Genomic DNA, 19,310 nt, shown 5'->3' on the forward strand with positions numbered 1-19,310 from the left:
AGTGAAGGAAGGAGAAAAATAATTACTATTACAGAATCTGATTCTTAAGTCTCCTTGCCTCCCTCTGATTTCTGGGCTGCTGTAAACCGAGTGTATTTACTTAGAGGTATCCACAATGCTCTGGAATTCAGAGATTCAATTTTGCATTCAAGTCAGGTATGCACTAGAGACAAGTCTGACTCCTCTACCCCAATAGGATACCCAGCACCTGAAGTTGAAGTGTTGCATTTCCAAGAAAAGCTGAGCTTGTGAGACAGCCCTCCCTCAAGGCCAAGGTATCCTAACACCAGGGCCCCAGGTTCTGTCTCACCTGTCATGTGCTTTATCCTGCAGGCTCATGCTTGCCAGAGTCTGCCCTAGAGCATGAATGCCTTCCCTGCAAAGCTGCTAACACAGGGACCAGGATATGGCCCTGTGGGTCTCCAGCAGTGAGAACAGAGGTGCAGCATACAGACTCCTTCTGTGGCACCTCAATCACCCGACTAGCTACTTCCTGTCAAGAGTTGTTTGTTTCTATGAGCTTTTATTGATGCTGAGTCCTGTATCAAAGTAGGGAGAAAGGAGAATGAGTGCAGGGGAAAGCTAATTTTATGCCCTTTCCTCCCTAGGAGGCACATGTTGAAATAGTGTTTGGAGTCACCAGCCAGCACAGAAAGGACACTTGAAATAAAATAAAATAAAATAAAATAAAATAAAATAAAAATAAAACAAAAACTAATGTATGCACAAACAAAACTAAATTCTCTCCATTGGATTTTATTTGGGACATTAAACTCCTTTAATTGTAATATCCCTCTGGGAATTATCTATTTATATTTTTGTTTTAAATCCCATAGCCAGCGTACCAGCCCCAGATCGCTGTGAAGGGAGACGCAATGACACTCCAGGTACAGGGGAGATTTTTAGGGATAAGGAAGGAGGGGACTGTGGAGAGGGAAGGTGCATTTTCCTGCACAGGGAGAATCAGGAAGCAGCTGGTGGTTTCTCTTTGATCTTTCCAGGGCCAGCTTCTTCTTGGAACAGCTCCCTCCTCCTCCTTGGGGGAACTGTCCCTCCCTCATCCCCACTCCCTCCCTTCTTCTCCCCACCCCCAAAAGACAGCAAGAGCAGAGTTCTTCAGTTATTACCTAAGATTCATCCTGACCTATGTTCACTTCAAAAGAAAACACCTGAAATATTTTACCTAAACCAGAGTATTCAAGTGAAAGTGAAAGGAAAGCCAGTAAATTGAGTAGGACAATGATGGCAGTGATTCTTCTCTATGTTTAGAAAGTGTGAAACTAGAACGGGCAAACATGCACTGGGCTGTGGCTCACCGAGTTAAGTGGAGCAGAAAGGTCCCAAGTGTGTTTGTGGAACTAGGTGAATTAACCAGGAGTGAGTTATGAGCAGGCACCGTCTTGCTTTCTTTTCCCTCTGGTCATTTTAATGTCACTTGAGAGCAGAAATATTATAGGGAAAAAACCCCTTATATTTACAAATTAGTTGGAACCAAATTAATTCTATCAGAGACAATTTTGTGGAGTAAATGGGAAGTATGAACAAATAACAGTTACAACGCCCACAGTTTATTTACTGGCTGCTTTTATTGTATTTGTCAGTAGCGTAGGTTAACTCCCCTAGCTGAATTCTAATTTGTTATCTAGAAGGAACCCAATCAAATCTCACTTGGGGTCTGCATTCCTGCACACTCACTGCCCTCTAGGTGCGGCTCTCACCACAACAGTATTTGCTGACCTGATTCCTCTGTGCTTAGGACCAAGGGACCAAGCACTGCCAGGCAGACGAGGGCCTGGCGAGCAAGCAGGGAACCACAGGCTGGGCCTCTCTTTTCATCCCAGTGTAGCCACTGGCCAGCTTTATGACCTTGGGGAAGTCCATTAATCTTTCTGAGCCTCAGTTTTCTCACTTGTAAAATGGGGCTAAATGCACCTGAGAGAGTTATTGGGTGGCTCGATGACAGAATGCATACAAATCCCTTTTATACCCTGTGAATCATCATGTAATCATAAGAATCTCTAGTAACACAATCATGGGTGGGGTAATGGTTTTAGGAACTGTGTCATGCTTGTGACTGAAGACCCTAGGCTTTTCCTCATGACCTACTGGCAAGTGAATCATCTTCATCTCCTAACTGATGTTTCGAAACTCCGCAAGGATCTTTCCAATGCTGCCACGTCAAATTCCACCGTGTTGATGTCAACTTAGGGCTCTGGAAACTCTGGGATAATTCTGGATTTAGATTGTGTCACTTGGTGCACTGTTTACCCCTCCGAGCCATGTCATTTGCTCAGCTGATCTATCTCCTTGAGTTGTTACAAGCTATTGATGGAAATGTTAACCAATACAGTGTCAGAGAAAGACTTGCCCTGTCCATTAGAGACTACTTAAAGGCATCAAGAAACAACAGAGGCAGCCATGATGACTGCTGGTTATTTACTCAGTTGTGAGGCCAGTTGAGAAAGTTGTTTAATCCTTTCATGCATCTTTTTCCATTCCTGAACTACAGCCTCATTCATTCAGATAGGTCTCATCCTCATTCTGCTAAACCCACTCTTTCTCAAGCTTGTCAGTAATTCTATCCACAAATCCAGAAGCCCATGCTCTATCCCTACTTGCTCAAGCTCCTTAAACAGCCAAGCCCAAAAGAAATAAACCTTTTCTCTTTTTGAGGTGGTATTTCCCAGGTGTTTGTTACAGTAACAGAAAGCTGATTAAGACAAGTGATCATGTCGATATAGGTCTGAATTAAATGTAAATCTTCTTTCCTAATTAGAAAATATCAGAAGAAGAAAGAGAGATCAATGTGATCTTCTGTTTGTTAAAGCAGTATTTATCAGATGAGATCAGGCGTGTTCATGATGATATGGCTCTAGACTTGAAGCGATATTTATTACCATATTATTTGCATAGAAGCATCTCTTGGTGTTCTTTGTTTCATGATCAGGAATATATTACCCAGAGTGTCGCAGAAAAGATGTATGGAAAGGAGAATTTATTCTGTAAAACTGCTTGGGCCCCCACTGGCTCCTTCCCTGAATTTACCCCATAATTCTTGTTTCCTAGGGTTCTACATGGAAGTCACTGAAGAGCCCCAGGGATACAGATGGTCTCATCCTCAAATGTTTTAAAACTAAGTGGGAAAAATATGACCCACATACATGAATATAAAAGTACCTTATCAACTATCAAGTGACACGTTATAGAAGTACAACGTGGCACTGGAACGGTTACTTTGGGCCTCCAGCATCCTTATACTAACGCCTTTACTTCCCTCCTCCATGTTAGATATTCTTCTTTAACTGAAGTTGGATTATATACAGATTCCAAGCTTTCCATGACTGACATATGGACCAACACACTACAGCCCACATACCGTCAATCATCCAAACCAAGACTATAGTCCCAATCCAAGTCTCAGGGACTTCTCACCTACACCTTCCACTATTAATTCACATCACAATACTTTGGATGACAAGCAAGACTTCATCTCAAAGGATGATTACCCAACCTCTAATAGCGAAGATAAAATTTGCCCTCTTCAGTGAGTTTCCTGAAGGTTGGCAGGACCTCTGTACCTGGGGAGAGACGTGATTTTCCCCCATTTCTCAATGCAGAAACGCCGAAGGCCATTGCTTCCTCGAAGGGCTGCGAAGCCTTCATAGGGCACGCTTGAGGTTCCTGTGACAAACTGCAGCAATCTCAGTCTCTGCTCATTATTGAAGCGTTCCACTGCAGCCCAGAACCAGCGGATCACAAGGTGCCCGTCATGATAGCCTGATGGGAACAAAGAGAGGGAGAGGGGATGTGGAGAATGGAACACAGGTAAGGTATATTAACAGAACAATGGCTTTGGATCTGCTGATTTTGATTTTTTCTCTCTCTCCTTCCCCTTCCTTTTTGTGGTACTAGGCTTTCCTGATAAGCTACATCCCTGACTCCCTCCACCCCTTCCTGGCCTTTCTAAAATTTTAAAATTTTGAGACAGGGTTTCACTAAGTCCGTAAGTTGCCCAACCTTGGCTCATACTTGAGATCTTTCTGCCTTAGCCTCCCAGAGTGCTAGAATTACAGACTTGATGCTGATTTTTCTAATAATGGCCTTTAGATAGGTTAGGTCTAAAATAATTTGTGCAGCTAGGTCAAGTTTTAAAACAAAAGCAGATTTAGAAAATAGCTATTTTATAAAAAGACCTTATATTCTGGAGATGTCCTCAGAGATATTTCCTATTTAAACAACTGGGACACCACTTTAAATGTCCCTGCCTTATATAAATGTCGATGAGGAACAGGAAGGCTTGGTAGAGACAGACCCTCTGTGGATATAGGTTTTCACCTTTGTTCTGACGTTTTAGCTTCTGGCAACCCCACACCTCAGGAACAGGGAGAAAGGCTGGGGGTGAACAGCAAGTCTGGTTGAAGGTGCTGGCAGCCATCACTGCTGCCAGGAGAAGCCCTGTGCCATTATCAGTGGTTTCTGGGGCCCTGGTGGGACCTATGGTAGAAGTACTGGCCCCTCTCTCTTAGGCAGGAAAGGCCAAGCTAAGACTGATCAATGAAGATAAATGATACATCACAAATGTAAGAGGCATTCAGAGATGGGAGAAATCTGTGTGGGTTGAGGCAGAAACAGAGACAGCTTCATAATGGACCTGGGGTATGAGTTCAGGATGGGAAGGATTGGATAAGTGGAGAAAAGGGGAACAACATTTTTGGCAAACGAACTAACAATAAGGATGAAAAAAACATGCAGGGACCATTCAGCTGGCCAGCACAGAGGGCTTGATAGCTAGGCAGAGACATTCTGTCCGACACTGCAGACCAGCAGTTTCCACACCAGGCCAACTAGAAGTTCTAGAGGGTTCCGGTCGCAGAGTATAGTGGGGAGCGAGGAAGCTAATGGCACCCCCAGTTTCCTCTCTCTCTGATCCATTGGTTGGGTTTCTCTGTAATATTTTACATGAAGGAAGGGTTATGAGACTTAAAAAAAAAACTTTTACAAAGGTCTGTAAGGAGCATATTTGTGGGTAGGGAAATGGCCTAATGAAAATGATGTTTCAGGCCAGGCATGGTGGTACACACTTTTAACCCAGCACTCTGGGAGGCTGAGGCAGGAGGATAGCAAGTTTGAGCCCAGCCTGTACAATTTAGCGACTCAGAGACACCTCGTGTTAAAAATAAAATACTGAAAAAGGGGCTGGGGAGGTAGCTCAGTGTGAAGTTCCCGGGCTTAATCCTCAGGGCCACAGAACAGTAACAGGTTTCAGGGAGCCTACTTTGGCATCATGCAGGGTGAGCAGATAGGAGGGGCTCCAGAGAGACCACAGTTAGAGGTGCAGAGGGCCTGTTAGGGTTTGCATCTAGCTGTCCCCCGAAAGGCTCATGTGGTCATAGAGCTTTTTCAGAGGTGGCTGAGTCTAGAGTGTGTGATGCTGAAATTAAGGGTGTGTGATCATAAAATCAGTCCACTGACTGCTTTGGCTCCACCCTAATCCCAGTAGTCCGGAAAAGATAAAAGGGGCAGAAGGCACTGTTAAGGTCCCTTGCTGCTTTTGCTGCCGTGTGGGTGCCATGAACTGTTTCTCACTGGCAAGGCCTGTCTGCCACACCACCCTGTCTTGGAGCTGGCCGATTATGGACTGAAACCTCTATGAACTGTAAGCCAAATAAATCTTCCCCCCTTTAACTTTGGGTGTCAGATATTTTGTTCCAGCAATGAGAGAAAAGTAAGGAAGACAGGGCCCTAATCACAGGAAGCAAGAGATGCTTTCTGGACAGCCCACCATCCACTCTATCCTCTGTAAGCTTTTGCTCAGTTTGGCCAGGGATTATTGTCCCTGGAAGGAGTGTTCAGTGTAAGCACCCACTTTGTGTTGGAGTAAGGCCATGCTTCTTACACTCTCCAGAAAATGATGAATTGGGCTAGGGATGCAGCTCAAAGTGGAGCACTAGCTTAATATGCACAAGGCCCTGGAGTCAATCCCCAGCAAAGAAAACAGCAACAACAACAGTAAATTATATGTATACACGATGAACTATTACTCAGTCTTGAAAAGGAATGAAGAATAGAAACATGCTGCAACATGGATAAATCTCAAGATAGTATTCTAAGTCAAAGAAGACAGACATAAAAAGACTTTTGTAGATTCTACTCATAACACATATCTAGAGTAGGAAAATCTACAGAAACAGAATGCAGATAGATGGTTGAAGGGTTGGAGAGAGAGGAGAGCAGGAGGTGGGGAACAACCGACTACTGGGTACAAGGTTTCCTTTCAGGGTGATGAAAGTACTTTGGAGCTAGCTAGAGGTTATCTGGTTGGAGAACGCTGTGAATGTACTGAATGCCGTTGAACCGTTCACTTTAAAGTGATCAATTTTATATCATGTCAATTTCACCTGAACAAAAATTTTTTTAAAAAAGCGATGAACTCTGTTTGTGGCAGGATCATCACACCCAGGGCTTACTCACCTCCCCGGTACTCGGTATTATTCCGCCAGTCGTTCAGGTCAATCTCTGCAGTACCAGCAATCACCAGCTCCAGCTCCCTGGCATCGAACACGGAGACCAGCCTTGAGTCTACGACCTGAGACACAGACTGGCTTCAGTATAGAGGTCCACATGCCATGGCAGGATATAGTCACCTGATTATTACATGGGTTAAACTGGGGACCTGACATCACTGTTTCTTTCTTTTTTTTTTCCAACATGCAATTATGTTTATGTTCAAAATCGTTGTAATGATCTGAATGCTTAGCCCCCTCCCCCAACCTCATTCATGTGTTGAAATCTTCACCTCCAAGGTGATGGCCTTAGGAGGTGAGGCCGTTGGAGTCATTCGGTGCAGCCCTCATGAATGGGTTTCAGGCTCTTTATCAAAGAGGCTCCAGAATGACCCCTTTCCCTTCCTCTGAGTGGGGACATGGCAAGAAACTGCCATCTGTGAACAAAAGACACTAAATCTGTTAATGCCTCTTCATCTTGGACTTCCCAGCCTCCAAAAACTGAAAAATAGACTTCCGGTGCTTATGTGTGGTTTTATTGTTAACCAGGATGGATGAAGGCAGTCACTGAGGTAAACATCTTGGCACATAACCCTTCATGGGCTGGCAATAGAAAACAGATCCCAGGGTCTGCACCACCTCAGACAAGCACTCCGGGAGGAAGGTCACAAACAACCCCGACTTGACTTTCTGAAGTCACACTGAAATTTCCAAGAAACACTGCATTGTAAAGGCAAAAAATTCAAATCATTCGCAAGTGACTTAGTAGTTATTACTATTACCATTTCACTTAAAGTGTACTTTTGTCACATAAATTATGACTCGTTTGTTAGGACCAGGCATTATATGTTAAAATGACCACATTTCCTGCTGCTCTCGCCTCACTTCCTTCCTCCCTCTTTTAAAGATCTGGGAGGACCTGCTTGTTCCTTGGGGCTCTCTGCTCTGGCTCTACAGCTTGTGGCAAATGTGCCAGGCTCAAGTGACCCTCTACAATTACACTCTGAGTAAACCAGTGATGGACAGCCCAGCAGCTGATGCTCTTCTCTTTTCCTGGCAGGGAAAGAGAACCTTTCACGGCCTGAGATCCAAGAAAACATCTACAGCCTCTTACTTCTGAACTGGAGAAGTGTAAGAACATCATTTTTGTACACAAGAAGCCTAGCAGCTGTCACTGTCTTCTCTGTTTACCAGTTGGCGTAGCTGATGTGGCACAAAACGATATTACAACAAAATGAAAATCTAGCAAGAGTGGACAACGCCCCCAAATGCTCACAGTATGTTCAGTTCAAAGAGACACTGAAAGTTCCTACATCTGGCACAGCAGAGCTACATTGCTGGGAGTTTTTGAGAGCATTTTCCTCTCTGACATTTTCCTCTCTGCTGGGTTTCCCAGAGCACTGTGGTCCTTCATGCTCTGAAGCACAGCTAGGTCTTCTGACCGCCTTGCTTCTCCCTCCCCACTCTTCTCACTGAGCTGCTGTCCCCAAGGACCCTTGAGGAGCAGGGGCCCTGACAGCCTTCCCCAGGCCTCACCTCGTAGAAGCCCCGCACCAGTGCCTCAGTCTGCTGCACCACGCCACGCTCCACCCGCCACTTCACCATCCTCTCGATGTACTCCTTCTTGTTCTTCTCTGTCACCTGGGTGTTGGCTCCGCCAGACTTCAACTCCCTTTCCGTTACCTGTGGGGGAACAGGAAGGCCATGATGCTTACCCATGAAGCTCATCTCCTGGGCAGACATTTTGATTTCAGGAGCCTACCGCAGCATCTCAGAAGACTTGCAGATTTTGTGTCTTCCTCTCCCTCTCCCTCCCTTCTTTTCTTTCTGTTCTTTCTTTTTTTGTGGCACTGGAGATTGAACCAGGGCCTTTGGTGTGGGATACATACTGAATCCTTTTTAATTTTTTAATTTTGAGACAGGTTCTTCCTAAGTTGCTAAGTTGCCCAGGCTGGGCTTGATCTTGGGATCCTCCTGCTTCAGCCTCCCATGGTGCTGAATTTATAGGAATGTGCCACAATGCCTGCCTCTGTATTCACATTATGGCATTTTAATCTTGTTTTTGGTGCACTTTGCCATGCAGAAGTAAAACAAAACTTTATTTATTTATGTCAGTCTTTTATGGCTTTGAGCTTTTGTGCTATATCTACAGCAGTATTCCTTGCTGCAACACTACAAATAAAAATTCTTCTTCCTTCCTTTTTCTTTCTCTCCTTTCCTTCTTTAATTCAGCATATATATTTTTATATACTTTAATTCATATATATATGAATTGAAAGTAGGGACTTGAACACATATTTGCCCATTCATGGTCATAGTAGCAGTATTATTCACAACACCCCAAAAGTGGAAGAAATTCAGGTGCCTATCAACAGGTGAATAGATGAATGATAAAACTGACACATACATACAATGGAATATCACTGAGCCTTAAAAAGAAAGAAAACTCTGACACAAGCTCCCACCTGGACAAACCTCGAAGACATTAGGCTAAGTGAAATAAGTCAGTCACAAAAGACTAACGTTGCATGTTTCCACTTATATGCACTAGGCAGGGCAGTCAAGTTCCTAAAACAGAGGTTGAATAGAGTTGCCAGGAGCTCAGCGGTGAGAGAAATGGAGACTTTGTTTAATGGGCAGAGTTTCAGTTTTGCAAGATGAAAAGGTTCTGGAGATTGGATGCCCCACAATGAGAATGTGCTTAATAATATTGAGATGCACACTTAAAATGGTTAAGATGGTAAATTTTGTCATATGTTTTCACCACAATAAAACACAAAATCCCTCTCCATACCCGCATCACACAAACCTGTCCAAAAACCTCTTCATTAACAGTGAAAGTGAGGTCAAGGATATCTGTGATGTTGTTGTCCTTCATCCATTGCAAGCTCTGGTGGAATTCCTCGTCCAGATATTCCAGGTCACTTAAATCACAGGGCCTGTGTGGATTCCAAGGGTGTAAGATGGACAGAATTAGGGGCCAAATTGCAGCCCAAACCCTACTGCAAAATGTGGTTATGCCACTTTGGGCTAAAATACTACAGACTTAACAATTTGATAATTTTGAATATACTGCTAAGTCAGCATAATTGACAATTTTGGTTCATTCAATAATTCTCCTTTGAACACAAGCTATTAAAAATGTTACAATAATAAAGTAATTATAAATAATCACTGACTCATGGACTCTCATAAAAGCCACTATGTGGTATGATTGCAAAGTACAGTGAATGTTTAAATTTTAAAAATTATTACAGTAAAAGACCATTAATCCCCCTCAAAGTACTCTCTTTCTCTTCTGACATATTTATCCCATCTTTCTTTTCACTGTCTGAAGCAGCTCTGGAAGTCATTTTTCATGAGTGTCTTTAGTTGTGCTGTCATGGCTGCCCTGGTGTCCTGAATTGATTCAAAATGTTTACTTTTCATGGTCATTTTGATGTTGGAGAAGAGCCAGAAGTCACACAGTCCCATCCAAGGTGGATGAGGACACATCATAATGCTTTTATGGGCCTGCCTTTCTGTGGGATGGTACTTAGCAATAGCATGCTCTGCATTTTTGATCCCACCTTGTAAAGACACTCAGGAAAGAGAACTTCCAGAACTGCTTCAGAAAGTGGCAAGAACAATGGGAAGGAATGTGTCAGAACAGAAGTGAGGAGGCAGATTTTGAGGGGGATAAATGGTAATGTGTCTTTTACTGTAATGAATTTTTTAAGAATTTGAACATTCACTGTGCTTTTCTATCACATTTTGTAAGGGATAAGCAAATCAATTCTGCTTAATAGTTTATTGCAATGTTTGTAATATTATAATTTTTATACAAACTGATTGATGTCCATTATATGATGTTTTGCTAAGAGTCTTTTCCTATGTTTACATAAATGCCCCAAATGCCTTTAATTACACTAAAAAGCGTATGTGACCTGCAAAGCCATTCAGAACAGGAACCTAACAGGAATGATTGGAGCAAAACAGAGACAAAGGGCCCAAGGCACCAGCGAGACCAGCGCTGCTGTCCTGCAGAAAGGCTGCGTGGCCACTGTCTGCTGTATACTTACAGCCTCAGGAGCGCCTTATAGAAGGGCCTCGTGAAGAAAGCGTCCAGAAGGTACTGATGGATTAGGGCCAGGCCCAGGATTCGACCACTAAACCTAAACCTGGAACACAGACAAGGCAGAGAAATTTGAGGATCAGTGGGAATTACAACATTAAATATTATAATTTGTAGTTTTATTTCATGTGTTTCTGTCTAGCATTCGTCCATTTTAAGGTGCTTCAGGGATTTTCACACAGATGTTGCAATGGCAGCAGCCATTTCAGCCATTTCCTGTCCTTCTTACTCTTTACCATAAACAGTGCCATGTGCTTGATATGTATTTAAGGAAACCTCCTCTCCCAATGTACCAGAATAGTCATTTTTTCCAGAATCTTCTCAGAACTGGGATTATTAGGATCCAAGAAGAAGGAAGTACCAGGGAAGGAGAATGCAGGAATCTGAGATAAAAGGCCCACACCAATCCAAGGAGAAGCTGAACCCATGGACACAGAAAGCTTTCTGGTCAAGAGCGTCCTTACCTATTCAAGCCTTCTATATTATCTCCTGAATGTCCATGCTGGGAGGTAGAGGATTTAAGTGTGAATCATTTCTGGTACTTGTGCTCAGACAGTGGGAAGAGTTATATGCAATCGAAATGGGATAGGAGATATGCTAACTGAGCATCAAGGATTCTACTGTCTGCCATATTCAAAGAAAGAATAAGGCCCCTGCTGGGAAGAACTGGTCATGTTTACCGGGCCACCTCCAGAAGGGCCCTTACTGGTTTAAATCCTTGTTGGTAACTGCTTCCTGGAATTTCTGCTGATGGGAGATGCTGAGGCTACCTGGAGCTTGATACAGTATGGCCTTGCTCCTGAACCAGCTTCCAATCTGCCTGGCACAGCAGTGTGTGACTTCCTACCATGAGTACCTTGCTCACCTCTGTGCCTAGCTCCATAACAGGGTCCCCTGTCTCCTATCCAACCAGCTTTTCATCTAATCACAGATTTAGTTGTGACTTTTCTCACGTCAGCATAATTGGAATTTCTAACTAACTCATCTCTTATTGCCTTCCATGTGGCTTTTTTCAAGATTCCCTATTCTATACAAGATGTAGTAAAAACATATGGTGAATGTTGAAATTTTTAAGAATTAGAGCAAAAGACACATTGCCAAAAATCCCCCTCAAAATATTCTCCTCTCTTCTTATCCCATGTTATTGCCACTTTCTAAAGCAGTTCCGGAAGTTGTCTCTCTTGTTTTCACAAGGCATAAGAAAAAATACAAACAGCCTGGTGTGGTGGCACCTGCCTGTAATCCCAGAACTCAGGAGGGTGAGGCAGAAGGATTTCAGTGAGTTCGAGGCCAGACTGGGCTACATAGTGAGTTCAAGACCAACCTGAATTACACAGCACGATGCTGTCTCAACAACAACAACAACAACAACTGCTGTTTGCCCAGTGCCATGCAATGGAAAGCCAGGCTTGTAAAAGGATTACAATGTGTCCTTGGAATGGTTAATATCTACATGTCCCTCTGAAAACTCACGTGCTTATGGCAGGGGCCACTGGAAGGTGGCTGGATTATGGCGGCCTATAGATGACTTGCTTTTAGAAGGTGGGGTCTGGTTGGAAGAGCTGGGTCACTGGGAGTGTGGCCTGAAAGGGTTTTTCTCCCTCCCCAGATTCTCCCTTCTCTCTCTGCTTCTGTCTGCCATGCTGTGAGGCGTTCTCCCCCACCCTGCACCTCTGCCATGCCACCCTGCCTTGGAACCACCGGACTATTGACTGAAACCTCTGCAAACTGTGAGCTGAAATAAACCTTTCCTCCTTTAATTTATTGGTGTCAAGTATCGTGTCCCAGGGATGAGGAAAGTAATTATGACAGTCCTCATCCGCCTTCTTCACTGATCTGGCGCCATGCAATCTCTGGCTCTTCCCCAAAGTCAAAATGACCATGAAATATGAACATTTTGAATCAATTCAGGACACTGAGGCAGCCATAGTCTGGGGAAGGTTAGCAAGAAAGAAAACTACAGTAAATCCCCTTATGAATATTCCAGTTGTGAACTTTCACAGATATGAACAGACCTCACACTATGAACATTCATATATGCAAACAAATCACAGAAGTAGATCATGTGTCTGCTGGACACTATCACAGTTGTGACATACTGTGTGCTTACTGTACAGTGCAGTAGTGTACAGTAGTACAGTACAGTCAGGGACTTACTGCATTTTTGTGTGTGTTTGATTTTTTAATGCTTTACATTGTATATTTGTGTCAAAGGTGAATAAGACTCACTTTTTTAGATACAGGAAGGAATGTACTTACTAATATTCTCCTGGAATGGAACTTATTCATAAGTTGGGGACTTACTGTAAAGAGATCTCACTTGAATATATAAAATCCTAAATAAAACACAACAGAACTGAACTTAACACTTTATCCTCAGAAAAATGTAAAATGATTAAGGATGTTTAATTTTTAGGAAACAAAAGATAATATTAGGAATTTATTAATAAAATTAATCACAAGGTCAAAAGACAAAGTCATGTGGCTTTTTTATTATTGTTAAAGTTTATTATTGAAAAGATACTTGATAATACCCATCACCAATTTCTAGAGAAAAACATTCTTGTAGTAAATCAGAATAGAAGAATGTTTACTTAGCTTATTAATTAGCATCTATCTTAGCACTATACGGTTGGCCCTCTGTGTCCTTCACATCCATGGATTCAACCAAATGTATATTGAAAATATTCAGGAAAGGAAAAACATCTGGATTGAACATGTACGTGTGTACTTGCTTCTTAAAAATACAGCATAATAAGTATTTACGTAGCATTTATATTGATTAGATCTTATGGATGATCTAGAGAGATGATTTAAATTATATGAGAGGATATGTATAGGTCATATGTAAATATTATGGGATTTTTTGGTAGGGTATGTGAGCTCTGTGGATTGTGATATGGAGAGGGAGGCTCTGGATATCAAGGGTTGAAGGTTTATAACAGTAAAAAAAAATAGAAGAATGCTGGTTATCATCACTTTGCATAATGTTCTATCAGTTTTAGTCACTGTAGTTAATTATAAATGATAAATTGGAAATAGATTTTAGAATTAACTTTTATTGCATAGCTACTGAGGCAAGGCATGTTACTGAGAATAGCTCACTGGCCCTCACTACAACTGGTAGCATCTATCTTAGCAATAACATGTTGACTCAATAGCCATGCAATAAAAGTTATTTCTATTTACCCTCCTCATCCAGTTTTTTTCCCCTTGGCTCCTCTCTGTTCTTTTTTTATTGATCTTTCACTGCCAATGCTTCCCATGGATAACTTCCTGGTTCCAAGCACCCAGAAAGGCCAACCTGACCCTCTCTGACCCAGGCTCAATTTCCAGCCTGATTCACTGATGGTTTCCCTTCAGGTTGGATGCCCACCTTGGATCAATCATGAGTGACTTCGGAGGGAATGCCAGAGTTTGGAGTCTTGTCAGCACTTTGCACCTAGGGTCATTCTTGCTTCTTTCTCAACTAACAGGTGGGACCAAGGGAGTGTAGGAGAGGAGGGGCTTTCCTCACTGAAAGAATGCCATGCAGACCACCAGTAAAGAATTGTTTATTTGCTTTGAATGGAATAGTCCATCATATGGAATTTCTAAAGGCAAAATTACACTGGGTTCACAGGCCAATGTGGATGACAAGCAGGCATTAGATTTCCCTAACTGTGCAAGCAGGCTGTGATAATGTGGTGTGGCTTCATACAAACACAGACGGCACGGCTCTTAGCCAGCCCAGAATACACAGTAACGTGTATTCCAGAGCGATGAACTATGATCTGGGATACCTTTGTATGAAGCACAATGAGGCAACTGTACAATTCAAATGAAAAAACAATAGTTTAAAAAGATTGGAAGGGAAAGGCTTTACCAGTGGATGAATGGCTGTGGTGTACTTCCATGAATGAGAAAACACCTTCTAATAATTGTGCTCTTTCTCTATTTATCTTCCTGACCTTGACCTGGTCAGGTTACAAATGTGTAAGAAGTGTGACACAAAGGAAATGCTTTTCTTTAGGTTCTGGATCTCAGACAGTATGTCCACAAGCATAGCGAGAAGATAGCTAACGAAATGATCCACATGATTTCAGCCCCACCAAACATTTGTATTTTGATCGAAGTTGGATGGCACAAATAAAGAGATCTGGGGATTCATTAAAATAAGACCCTAGAGAAGCAGCAGAGGACCTCTGTCTCCCTGTGGGTGTTCAGGTATTACTTTAATATCCAGGCCCAGGTACCCAGGTCTAGGGATCTCAGTTACTCTGTCTTCCCTGGGGGCCCCAGAACCAGTCTTGTCTGATATCGCAAGCCAGCCCTGCTCCTAGGGGGTGGTCCTGCTCCTGTTTTCAGAGCTGGCATTTTTGAGACCATGCTCAAATGCAGCTCCTACCACCTCGGCCTTTGGATCCCAGCCCATGGCCTGTGTGCTAAATGTGCTGCCTGTTCCAGTGCTACCACTGTCCACCCAGGTTGCCTGAGCTCTGTTCTGAGCAGCCTGAACTCCTGTTTATTTTGCCAGGGGGAATGGCCCCTCTGGCTTGACATGCTCTGTTAGATGGTGGAGCTGCCTGGGCCCTGAGAGTTTCCTGAGCCTCTTTTGGAGTTTGCTCAGGGTCCTTCAATCCTTAGCATGGCAAGGTTATGGTGGGTTTAGGGGACAGCTACCACCCCTTGTTCACATTTCTGCCTCAGGCTTTTGGGGCCACTCTGGCTTACAGTGCTATTCTTCCGCCTCTCTTGGGCTGTATGTGTGGATAATTTGCAGACTTTTCAATCTGACCCACTGACCATATGGTTTGTGGAAACATCCCCTGGACTCTGAAATAAGTTATTTTCATGTCCTTGGTTTTAGTAGGTTGCCAGGCTCTGCTTTTGGTATCATCAACTCTTTCCTTCAGCTGAAGAAAAATAACAGAACTGAGTATCTTTTAATGTCAAGGAAAATACAAGCAATATGGAAAATAGCAAACAAAAAATAACTCAAATCTAGCAGCCAAGGCAACATCTGTGGTCGTGAGTGGACTCTGACCCTGAGTGTGGGCTGGTGAGAGCACAGCATGCTCAGGTAGACAGCAGGGCCCTGCTACCGTGTCTTCATCTCAGTGCAGCACAGGCGCCCTCCCATGTCTGCAAATAGCAGATTTTCATCATCCTCAAGTCAACTGCCCAGGGTTTCACTTTATGAATGCTTTACCTTTGGTTTAGCCCTTGCCTCTCTGATAGGAACTGAAGAATCTTTTTTTATCTTTATTCATCTGACCATGGGTCCTGGAGGTGGGGCTGGGGCTGGGTTGAGCAAGTGCTGTCCACATGTAGCCAGTTAATGCTGGCCAGTGAATAACTTTGGGAGCAGGCAGATGCCACACTTCAGGCATCCATATCAGCATCTTGCCAAACAGCCTGGGGATGAACTTGATCCACCTTGAAGAAAAAACTACAGTCACTCTGACTTTTTGTAAAGATGGGGAGGGCCAGGTGGCAGGACATCTGAAAGGAACCAATGTTATCAGCAAGGACTTCTTATAGTTCCCTCTGGGTTTTGTACATTTTAGTGAGAGTTCAAAAGGTAATGAAGTTTCACCCATTTCCAGCCTTCATACCAAGTGTTTTAAAGGCCCAACAAAGACTTGGCTTTCCCTTTGAGTGTGTTACTAGTTATTGTCTCAACTAGTCTTTGGGATGTTTGTCTCATAATCCAAGAAAGGCAGTGTGGTATGGATGATAATACAATGTCTGATGTCAGGCTGTTTTGGTTTCAATGTACTGACCTGTGTGACTCTAGTAAAATATTTAAAATCCATGAATCTCAATTTACTCATCTGCAAAATGAGGACCCTGATGGTACCAAGTGTACAAGGTAATTGCCAAGATGCCAAAAAACTCTTAGAGACTAGTGGAGGTCAGGGTCCGTGTGAGTTTATTATATACACCCCACAGGTGGGCACATCTGATTTTTTACACCACATGCAGTACCTTTGGGCTGAACACTCAGACTGAAGGGTAAGAATGTGAACTAAACCCACAGTGGCTGGTTAGCAGTTTCCTGTTGGGGCAGGAACCTTCTGCTCTCTTTACAAACACTGTTCATGTATCACAGTGCCTGGCACAGGGAAGGACTCAGTAAAGATTTATTGAATTAAACTGAGAATCACCATCTGCTTTTATTCCAGTGGAGCACAACTCTATGAACTGAAATTGTCTGAAATATCGTGCACCATTTGGACCCTTTTGATGAAGTTAATTGCTCTGTTTCCAATATAGATAGCATGTCTCCATCTAGGAAGATGGACAGAAAGAACAAAATGAGAGGAGAATTTAGGTGATTGAGTTAATTTATGGAAAGATGTGATTAATTTTTATACCAAGAGCAGATCTCTTCCCCTTTCCTCTTTATATCTTCAATCCCTCAGTTACTCTAATGAAACTTTGCATGGGAATATACTTTAGCAGGAATTAGATTGTAATTATTTCACAGTGTGTTTTTCAACTGCTTTTTAAATTGACAGCAGCTCTCCTCAATGGCAAAACAATAACAAAAAATGCCACCAATGACAAAAAAAATAACCCCTAAAACAAACAAAAACCCCCAACAACACACTTGGTAAGTTTGAAAGAGAAATTTCTCATTCACAGGCCAAGATTTATGGAAGGGGCAGCAGGGTGGTCTGTCGGGTGAAGAAAATAAAAGACCTGATGATATCGTGGAAAGACATTTTAGAAGGTGGAACAAAAGATTTTACAGGCTTATGGTTAATCTTTTTATGTGTAAAACCCTCAGTGCAGTGCTCAGGCACTATGCCAAATCCAGAAGAGCTCACTGTGGTGTTTCTAGAAATCTGATTTGTGGGCATTGAACTCAGGTGCCTGGGAAATGTTTCAAGGTGTCTTCTGCTTTTGATGACCTTCTTAGGCTCTTTAACATGACCTGCTGCATCAAGCCACCATTCTCCCTCTGCTTGGCTCCTGGCTTCCGCATTTCTCCATTCATCACAGATCAGCATGAGAGATGGCTCCCTGCCCCAGCTTCGGACATGGGGGACCCATAGCTGACCCCACTTAGGGGCCTTCCAGTCTGGAGAGGGGATCAGATAGCATACTGGAGTGCTGTAATGAAGACAGACACTGGCTGAGGGTGTGCTTGACTCATGCTGCCATGGTGAGAGGATGAAGGACTGAGGCAGATGCAGGAACACCTGATAGGACACTGAGGCCTGCTCTTTAGACTTTAAAGGCCTCTTCTAAATACCTTGACATCTACAGCACAAACATTCATCATAACCGGTTCTGTACTGCCAGATTCTAGGGGCTCAGAAACATTTCGATGGATCAGTGAATAGGGCTAGTTATGCCTGTATGCTCAAGTCATAACTCAGGTGATTGCATCCACACACGCACTGCCTACGTCCTGCAAGCTGTCAGTCAGAAGGTTCATGTCAGCTAAGTTCTAGAAGAGTTTTTTTTGCAGCAGTCATGTTTTCCATTCCTGATACTTCCTGGATCTTTTCCAGCCTCTACTTTCCTAGGAAAAGATCAGGCCCTGTAGGGTTTAAGGTCTTTTACGGGATCCTTTGAAAAGGCTCTCAAAAAAATGAAGCAGATTCCTCAATCCTGCCACTACTGACATTTGCTGTCCTGTGCACTGTAGGATGTTTAACAGCATTCCAGGCCTCCACTTACTAGATGCCAGTAGTACCAGCTCCTAAGTTGTGACAACCCAGGCCATCTCCCCATATTGCCATATGGTGGTGAAAAGGCTCTCTATTGAGAACCTCTGGGATAGAGCAGGGCATGGGAAGGATATATGAAAAGTGATCTTGTCCTCCTTTCTATCTGACACCCAAGCACCATCTGCCTTTCTTGAAGGCCTGAGGAAAACTGTCTGGGTCCCCTGAGGTGATGAAAATTATAAATCCCAAGTCTTTGTACTCCTCTGTACAACCCTGAGCAATCTTCCATCATTCCATCACTCCCTGAATCTCTAAGGATGCCTTCTTCACCAAGTTATCATTTTAAACTTGCTTCAAAAATTCTGGCTGTGAGTTTTTCTTGGAGAAATGACTGGAGGGGACAATAATTTGTCCCAAATGCACCAGGGAGTATCAATCTTTCTGAGAGGATGAAGTCTCTGAATTAAGAAAAGAGTGACCTGGAGAATGAGTATTACCATCCTCGAGGTAGGAACATCTATGGCGTGTTTGAGGCCGATTGTGCTAGACTCCAGAGACAGAATGCAGAAGGTGGTAAAAACTTGAGTTTGGGAGGATATCCTGGGAACAGATTATGAAGGGGTTGGCATGTCCGAGGAAGGATTTTGGACTTAATCCTAAATGAGATGAGAATTCACTGGCAGCTTCACATAGGGTCTATGGAATGAACTGACTGATGTGTTAAAATGGCCATTCTGGATGCTCCATGGAGACAGGTGAGGCCTGCAAGTACAGGAGCAGCCATCAGTGTGGAGGTTCCTAAGTCCAGATGGGAGGCAATGGTGGCTTTCACTAGGGGTAGCAGTGGAGGTGATGGGGTCAGATTCAAGATGTACTTTCATTACAGGGTTAAGAGGATTTGCTGATGAATTCATTGGGAGAGGAGAGAAAAAGAGGCACCAAGGACAGTCTGTGGTCTTGGGCTGGAGCAACTGCACAGACAGCAGAGCCATTTTCTGAAATGGGATAAAGGAGAAGAGAGGATCTGGA

The 19,310-nt window shown here is 43.3% G+C and overlaps 1 protein-coding gene across 1 annotated transcript in view; it reads right to left on the reverse strand.

Moving 5' to 3' along the window:
- The window catches only part of Hecw1 (HECT, C2 and WW domain containing E3 ubiquitin protein ligase 1), a 401,408-nt gene that overhangs the window by 2,071 nt on the left and 380,027 nt on the right, over positions 1 to 19,310 (reverse strand). The window contains 5 exon segments of the mRNA XM_087196392.1: positions 3,579 to 3,777; positions 6,472 to 6,586; positions 8,040 to 8,186; positions 9,313 to 9,442; positions 10,565 to 10,663. Coding sequence (XP_087052518.1) covers positions 3,579 to 3,777; positions 6,472 to 6,586; positions 8,040 to 8,186; positions 9,313 to 9,442; positions 10,565 to 10,663 — 690 coding nt within the window.

This window comes from Heterocephalus glaber, unplaced genomic scaffold (assembly GCF_053883595.1).
Source record: "Heterocephalus glaber isolate CG9 unplaced genomic scaffold, H.glaber_assembly_v1.0 deba00001610, whole genome shotgun sequence".
Classification (NCBI taxonomy): domain Eukaryota; kingdom Metazoa; phylum Chordata; class Mammalia; order Rodentia; family Bathyergidae; genus Heterocephalus; species Heterocephalus glaber.